The following is an 8,458-nucleotide window of genomic DNA, read 5'->3' as shown; positions in this document are numbered from 1 at the left end:
AGCCCAGGTCTTAGTGTCCCATGAGTAGTAGCCCCTGCAGTTAGCTCTAACTACCCACCTCAGCAGCCTGAGAGGAGAAACGGACTGGCCCTTGCACCAGGGACCCCCCCTTGCCCCATTTCCTCTGCTCCCACTGCCTAAGGCTGGGCACGTGTGGCTGCCACTGCCCTTGCTGAGCCGCCGTGCGAGCAGATGGCGCAGCGGCTGGAAATGTGCATGGTTCCGCTGAGGCGGGCAAATCGTTACGTTAGAACGCGGCGCATCGCTCTGCCACGCTCGGGGTTTGTGCCGCTTCTAATCCCTGCCTCTTTCTCCAGGGCGAAAGGCTGAGCAGGAGTCATGGATTCTCAGGACGTGGAAGGGGAGGAAACGCCGGCCAGCGCCTGTTCCGGTGAGCAATGGGATTTCAGACTGCTGGGGAAGGAATGGAAATTATGCTGGTTTGGCTTGATTTGTTCTTGACAAATCCATGCCGACTATTCCTTATAAGAACGGCCACACTGGGTCAGACCAAAGGTCCATCCAGCCCAGTATCCTGTCTGCCATACTGCCCAGTGCCAGGTGCCCCAAAGGGAATGAACAGACAGGTTATCATTAAGTGATCCCTGCCCTGTCACCCAATCCCAGCTTCTGGCAAACAGAAGCTGCCCATTCTGGCTAATAGCTGCCCATTCTGGCTAATAGCTATTCCTGCCCATTCTGGCTAATAACTATTGGTGGACCTATCCTCCATGAATCTATCTAGCTCCCTTTTGAACCCTGTTATACTATTGGCCTTCTCAACACTCCTCTGGCAAGGAGTTCTACAGGTTGACAGTGTGTTGCGTGAAAAAATACATTCTCCTGTTTGTTTTAAACCTGCTACCTATTAATTTCATTTGGTGGCCCCTGTGATGTGCAATCTATATGGTTTTATAAAAATATGGTAATGAGTGAATATAATATAACTGGAATATGCTTCATGCAAAAGATCTCTTGTAAGGTATCATTACAAAGTTTATAATCTACTGAGTGTGGTCATCCTATTTGTATAAATGTATCACTCTTGTATCTGGGACTAGAAATATGAAATATAAGTCTGAGGGCCTATTGTAATTATACAAAGTGTGGGCCATTAATGATGATTTGGAATCTTGATGACTCCCATTAACCAGGGCAATTGACTGGGTGGCTCTGGTTGCAGGCAGGCCTTCCTGTGAGTCAGGCTGGGAGGAATGAAGGCTTGAAGTGATCATGGCACCTGAACTGGAATCCATCTTTAACCTGGTGTCTTTCCATTGAGAAGGGAGGGTGGGAACCCAGAGAGGGACAAAGGATTCCCGCCTTATGCAAAAGATACATCAAGGGGTGGAACAGAACAAAGGGAGGAGAGGAGCCATCATGAGAAATCCCCCAGCTACCACCTGAGCTGGAACAAGAGCTGTACCAGGGGAAAGAATTGTGCCCAGGCCTGGAAGGTGTCCAGTCTGAGGGGGAAAAAAACTTACTGATACATCTCTGAGGGTGAGATGATCTGTATTCAGTTTGACTAGACATAGATTTGCGTGTTTTATTTTATTTTGCTTGGTGACTTACTTTGTTCTGTCTGTTACTAATTGGAACCACTTAAATCCTACTTCCTCTATTTAATAAAATCACTTTTTACTTATTAATTAACCGAGAGTCTGTATTAATACCTGAGGGTAGCAAACAACTGTGCATCTCTCTATCAGTGTTATAGAGGGTGAAGAGTTTGAGTTTACCCAGCATAAGCTTTATACAGAGTAAAACAGATTTATTTGGGTTTAGATCCCACTGGGAGTTGGGCATCTGAGTGCTAAAGACAAGCAGACTTCTGTGAGCTTTTTCAGAGAACTATCCACAATGACTCCACGATCTCTGTCTTGAGTGGTAACAGCTAATTTAGACCCCATCACTGTATATGTATAGTGGGGATTATGTTTTCCAATGATCCTCCAGGTGCCTACAAATTGATTGTTTAATCATTTGCTTCATTATCTTTCCAGGTATTAAAATTAGACTGACTGGTCTATAATTCCTGTGACCTCTTGTTCCTCTTTTTAAAGATAGGTAGTGTTGGCCCTTCTCCAGTCTTCTAGGACCTCTTCTGTCCTCCATGGGTTCTCAGAGATCATGGCTAACGGCTCCAAGATTGCTTCAGCTAGTGCCGCAAGTGCTCTAGGATGAATTTCAGCACCTGAATACATCAAACTTATTTAAATAATCTTTAACCTGCATTTTGAGAATATGGAGCTGGCAGCTTTTGAGAATTCAGGGAAAAGATGGATGTGATGGCAAAACTTTTTCTGCTCTCCTTTGCTCAGGATATCCTGCTCCCCGACTGGACATCTCAATAAAGGTTGAAAGGGAGGATGAGCCCCAGTTCAGAGGTGCCCCGGACGTCACTGAGGGAGTGGTCCCCCAGGGTGAGTGATTCCATTGTAAAGGGACTGGCAGCTTGCTGGAAAACACCCCTCGCTTTACGCATTGCACTATTCATTAATAATCACATGCAAACACTTAGTGCTGCTTGGCAGAGGCAGAAACATTTGTGAAAATTTCCCTGGATGTTTTTGCATTGAAATATTCCGACTGCTCTGTAAAACTGGTCAAAACACAATTTGCCGTCTGGGGGGGGGAAATCCTCCAATATTTGCAAAACATTTTTCATCTAAAAATTTCAACCAGCTCTTCATACAGTCCGGAACAAACAGAGGACAAACTGGGACCAGTTTTCCCTCTGAATGGCTGGAGCTGTTCTGACTGTGAAAATGCTCGGAGAAGTGGGTGAAAATGAATTGCGTTGTAGGAATTTCATGGAGCACCAATCCGGTTTCCTTCTCGCTTCTGAACTCCTCTCTTCCAAAGAGGATGTTTGGGGGCGGGAGGTGGTTGCTTTTTAGGATCCTTGGTCCTGCTAGTGAAGGCAGGGGGTTGGACTCAATGACCTTTCAAGGTCCCTTCCAGTTTTAGGAGATAGGTATATCTACAATTATTATTTATATTTATTTTATTTATTATTTATTTATTTATTAGGATGCACCCCACGAAGTGGAGGAGTCTCAAAAAACGTCCTCTTCCCCAGCCCTTCACACTCCTGGGCATAATTTTAGGAGGAAGAGGTGGTCATAGAATCATAGAATATCAGGGTTGGAAGGGACCTCAGGAGGTCATCTAGTCCAACCCCCTGCTCAAAGCAGGACCAAACCCAACTAAATCATCCCAGCCAGGGCTTTGTCAAGCCTGACCTTAAAGACCTCTAAGGAAGGAGATTCCACTACCTCCCTAGGTAACCCATTCTAGTTCTTCACCATCCTACTAGTGAAAAAGTTTTTCCTAATATCCAGCCTAAACCTCCCCCTCTGCAACTTGAGACCATTACTCCTTGTTCTGTCATCTTCTACCACTGAGAACAGTCTAGATCCATCCTCTTTGGAACCCCCTTTCAGGTAGTTGAAAGAAGCTATCAAATCCCCCCTCATTCTTCTCTTCTGCAGACTAAACAATCCCAGTTCCCTCAGCCTCTCCTCATAAGTCATGTGCTCCAGCCCCCTAATCATTTTTGTTGCCCTCCGCTGGACTCTCTCCAATTTATCCACATCCTTCTTGTAGTGTGGGGCCCAAAACTGGACACAGTACTCCAAATGAGGCCTCACCAGTGCTGAGTAGAGGGGAATGATCACATCCCTCGATCTGCTGGAAATGCCCCTACTTATACATACAATAGAACCCCCATTTTGTGAACACTGATCATGTGAATGGCTGGTTATATGAGCCAGTTTTCTGCCGCCAAATGTGACTTAGTCCTGCCATGAGTGCAGGAGACTGGACTAGACGACTTCTCAAGTACCTTCAACTCCTGTGATTCTATTAAAAAGGAGATCTTGGAGTCATTGTGGATAGTTCTCTGGAAACAATGTGCAGCGGCAGTCAAGAAAGCTAACAATGTTAGGAACTGTTAGGAAAAGAATAGATAAGACAGAAGATATCAATGTCACTATATAAATCCACACCTTGAATACTGTGTATAGTTCTGGTCGACCCATCTCAAAAAAGATATATATTGGAATTGGAAAAAGTACAGAGAAGGGCGAGAGAAATGATTAGGGGTATGGAACAGCTTCCGTATGAGGAAAAATTAGAAAGTCTGGGACAGTTCAGCTAAGAAAAGTGATGACTAAGCAGGAATATGATAGAGGTCTAGAACATCGTGAGTGCTGTGGAGAAAGTGAATCCAGAAGTGTTATTTACCCCTTCACATAACACAAGAACAGGGGTCACCCAATGAAATTAATAGGCAGCAGGTTTAAAACAAACAGGAGGAAATTTCTTCACACCGCACACAGTCAGCCAACTCATTGCCAGGGGATGTTGTGAAGGCCAGAAGTATAACTGGGATCAAAAAAGGATTAGATCAGTTCATGGAGGACAGGCCCATCAATAGCTATTAGCCAAGATGGTCAGGATACGACCCCATGCTCTGGGGGTCCCTAAACCTCTGACTGCCAGAAGCTGGGACTGGATGACGGGGGGGGTGGTTCACTCAATAATTTCCCAGTTCTGGTCCTTCCCTTCGAAGCACCTGACACTAGCCCCTGTCAGAAGGCAGGATGGTCCATTGCTCTGAGCCAGTGTGGCTGGTCTCATGTTCTCATGACTAGAAGGATTCTGCAGGCTTGTTCGCACCTGGGGAACATCGCTGCTTTCAAAGGAGCTGCACAGATGCAACTCGGGGTAGCAGCTGGCCCCACAGATGGCGCTTCGCTGGCATCTCTGTTGAAGATGCCCAGACCAGAAGAGAATCCCTCTCTTCCCTCCAGCAGAGGCAGCGGGCCCGATTCTGACACCACTGTAGCTCCGTTAGCTTCCCTGGAGTTATTCCTGGTGCCAAGTGAGAATTGGGCCTGAACTGCCATGGCCTTGCACTTTGCATGGTCACGCACACCTCTGAATGGCAGCCTCTTCCATGCCCTCTGCAGAGATGCTGTGGCTACACAAGGAGCACAATGGGGAGAACTGAGACCGGAGTCCCCGCACCAGATAACGGGGGAAAGCAGTAAAAACGCACCCTAGCAGAGCTGTGTGAGGAGATGGCTGTTTACACAGACCCTCTGGTAACTGCACTCCAGTGGGCAGTGGCTTGGCCTGGTGCCGTTCCCTGCCTTAGCAGCCACTAACAGTACCTCTGGCTTCTCTTTCCCCTGCTCTGCACAGGTGACTGGGCTGCGAAAGCCGTTAAGGAAGAAGGGCCAGGAGAGGACCATACCAAAGAGCAGGAGGCCCCCTGCGTGCTGGCAGGGAAGCCCTACAAGAGCCCTCTGAGTCCCGGGAGCCAGCCAGGGAGCGGGTGGGACGCTCCCACTGAGTGTACCAGGGCCCCTGGGAAGCACAGCGCCAGGGCCTCCCAGCCGAGGAGCCCCGCGGGGGAGCTGGCGTTGGCCTGCAGCGACTGTGGGTGGCGGTTTGGAGATGTGGCGTCGCTGGGCGAGCACGAGCAAAGCCACGCGGCGGAGCGCACCTTCATCTGCACCGACTGCGGCAAGAGCTTCGGGCGGCACGCCACCCTGGTGGAGCACCAGCGCGGCCACACGGCGGAGAGCGTCTTCATCTGCACCGACTGCAGCAAGAGCTTCACCCACAAGGCGGCGCTCACCGTGCACCAGCGCACCCACGTCCGCCAGCGCCCCTACCGCGGCGCCCAGTGTGACGGCGCCTACGGCTCCCACGCCGAGCTGGCCGCCCACCAGCAGGCCCACGCTGGGCCAGCCGTGGCCTCGGAGGAAGGTGCTGAGCCGGCCGCGCCCCTGCGGGCCCCCGAGGCTGAGAAGCCCTTTCCCTGCATCGACTGCGGCGACAGCTTCCGCTCGCACCCCGCCCTGCTGAGCCACCAGCGCATCCACGCCGAGGAGCGGCCCTACAAGTGCACCAAGTGCGGCAAGAGCTTCTGCTTCCACGCCGAGCTGGCGTCGCACCAGCTGTGCCACCCCAAGGAGCGCTGGTTCCTGTGTGGCACCTGCGAGCGGCGCTTCAGCTCCAAGACCGACCTGATTCTGCATGAGCGCACCCACCCCGAGTCCAAATGGTGCCTGTGCGCAGACTGCGGCAAGATCTTCGCCTGCCAGGCTGACCTCAGCCGGCACCAGGCCAGCCACGCCGCCAAGGTGCACGCCTGCCCCGAGTGCAGCAAGGCCTTCAGCTCCCTGACCGACCTCATCATGCACCAGCGCTCGCACGCCGAGAGGCTCGTCTCCTGCAACAAGTGCGGCAAGAGCTTTGGCTCCCGCACCGACCTCCTGATTCACCAGCGCATGCACGGCGACAGCCAGTCCTTCACCTGCACCCAGTGCGGCCAGGCCTTCGGCTCCCGCACCGACCTCATCATGCACCAGCGCTCGCACGCCGAGAAGCTCGTCTACTGCAACAAGTGTGGCAAGAGCTTCAGCGCCCGCACCGACCTCCTGATTCACCAGCGCGTGCACGGTGAGAGCCGGTCCTTCACCTGCACCCAGTGCGGCAAGGCCTTCAGCTCCCGCACCGACCTCATCATGCACCAGCGCAGCCACCGCGACCGCCAGTCCTACTCGTGTGCCGAGTGCGGCCGCGTCTACAGCAACCAGTCCTACCTGGTGGCCCACCAGCGCATCCACACCGGGGAGAAGCCGTACAAGTGTGCCGAGTGCGGGCGCAGCTTCAGCCACAAGTACCACCTGGGCAGGCACCAGCGGACACACGCAGGGGGTACCCCGCCCGTGTACTGAGCCCCAGGGCCTGTGCCACCTCCACCAGGAAGTGCACGGGGAGCGGACGGGGTGGAGGGAAGGGGAGTTGCACAGCATTGCAAGGGAGGCTGCACGTTGCCCCTGTGGCAGGTGAAACACCTATGACAGATGGCTGGGTGCAGTGCTGATGCAAGTCAACACTAAGGAGGAGAGACTTCTCAGACATGAAATTGCTGACCACCCCCGCGCCTCTCCCTCTGCAAGAAGTTCAGTGTTACCTGAAATTTCCTTGCAGGGAGGGAAATCTCACCCCGGAGTGAGATCTGCGTCCTGACAGGTTATCACGAGCAAGACAGAATCGGACTAAGAGCTAGAGAGACCTTTGCATGCTACGGAGCCATAGGAAGTTGGACAAATGCTGTTACACTAAGTGTGGTGAGGGTCAAGGGGCAAAAAACGGACTCAAGCTGGTTCTTGTTACCCTTCAGCAGCGAGATTTCTATTTGGTGTCCCCTTTTCGCCCTCCCCTCCCCTGCCCATGAGGAATTAAACAAACATACGGAAAGCCACTGCCATGACTAGACTCACCAGATTCATGCACGTGCTACGTGAAGGGTGTAACTAAGCCCATACCCAGAACTGAGACCATGCTAGGGTGAGGTCCTTTACCTTAGCAGTTCAGTTCCACAAAACTGCTGCAAAGTCATCCCCTGCCCTAATGTTTAGGGGACCAAAACAAGTAACAATGGCCCTGAGCCAGCTGGTTTGAGGCCCTTCCCACCCTGAAGGAACAAGGAGCTGAGTTAGCTACGGACAATGGGCCATATCCTCAGCTGGTGTCAATGGTACAGCTCCACTGAAGCCAAGAGAGCTGGGCCAGCACCCAGCAGCCAAATGTCTGGCCCCGAGTTAAGGGGGATGTGCTGTATTCCAGTGTCTAGGGAAAGCAATGCACAACCACGTGTGGGTGCTGTCATAGAATCTCAGGGTTGGAAGGGACCTCAGGAGGTATCTAGTCCAACCCCCTGCTCAAAGCAGGACCAACCCCAACTGAATCATCCCAGCCAGGGGCTTTGTCAAGCCTGACCTTAAAAACCTCTAAGGAAGGAGGTTCAGCCACCTCCCTAGGGAACCCATTCCAGTGCTTCACCACCCTCCTAGGGAAATAGTGTTTCCTAATATCCACCCTAGACCTCCCCCACTGCAACTTGAGACCATTGCTCCTTGTTCTGTCATCTGCCACCACTGAGAACAGCCGAGCTCCATCCTCTTTGGAACCCCCCTTCAGGTAGTTGAAGGCTGCTATCAAATTCCCCCCCCACACACACACCTTCTGCAGACCTAAACAAGCCTAGTTCCCTCAGCCTCTCCTCATAAGTCACATGTCCCAGCCCCCTAATGATTTTCATTGCCCTCCGCTGGACTCTCTCCATTTTGTCCACATCCCTTCTGTAGTGTGGGTGGGGGAGTGGGGAGGCAAACCTTGCCTCTCCAGTGTCGAATAGAGGGGAATAATTACTTCCTTGATCTGCTGGCAATGCTCCTATGAATGCAGCCCAATATGCCATTAGCCGCCGCCTTTAAGGTGAGGGGCAGCCCCTAGGAACCAGCCAATGAAAGCAAAGCGAGATCAGCCCGGGAAGCCGGCCACCAGCCCATGACATGGAGGTGATGCAGCCGCCCTCATCTCGGACACACGTTTGGTCTATAGAGACAAGCAAGCCCAGCAGGCCCTTCTC

The 8,458-nt window shown here is 52.0% G+C and overlaps 1 protein-coding gene across 1 annotated transcript; it reads left to right on the top strand.

The window, feature by feature from the left end:
• The first annotated feature begins 212 nt into the window (after window positions 1-212).
• On the top strand, window positions 213-7,236 carry LOC123374494 (zinc finger protein OZF-like). Its single transcript, XM_045024542.1, has 3 exons — window positions 213-391; window positions 2,325-2,426; window positions 5,215-7,236. Exons 1-3 carry the CDS (start codon window positions 340-342, stop codon window positions 6,756-6,758), a joined length of 1,698 nt encoding a protein of 565 aa, XP_044880477.1. The 5' UTR covers window positions 213-339; the 3' UTR covers window positions 6,759-7,236.
• Window positions 7,237-8,458: the final 1,222 nt, after the last annotated feature.

The sequence above is a fragment of the Mauremys mutica genome, chromosome 1 (genome assembly GCF_020497125.1).
Source record: "Mauremys mutica isolate MM-2020 ecotype Southern chromosome 1, ASM2049712v1, whole genome shotgun sequence".
NCBI lineage: Eukaryota > Metazoa > Chordata > Testudines > Geoemydidae > Mauremys > Mauremys mutica.
This window is presented reverse-complemented; position numbering and strand designations above follow the sequence as displayed.

What these genes read in the sequence shown, in the direction of transcription:
- LOC123374494 (XM_045024542.1), top strand. Translation starts at nt 340, where the DNA reads ATGGATTCTCAGGACGTGGAAGGGGAGGAAACGCCGGCCAGCGCCTGT. An exon ending in GCCGGCCAGCGCCTGTTCCG is followed by an intron (nt 392 to 2,324) that starts GTGAGCAATGGG and finishes TCCTTTGCTCAG; the next exon opens with GATATCCTGCTCCCCGACTG. An exon ending in TGAGGGAGTGGTCCCCCAGG is followed by an intron (nt 2,427 to 5,214) that starts GTGAGTGATTCC and finishes TGCTCTGCACAG; the next exon opens with GTGACTGGGCTGCGAAAGCC.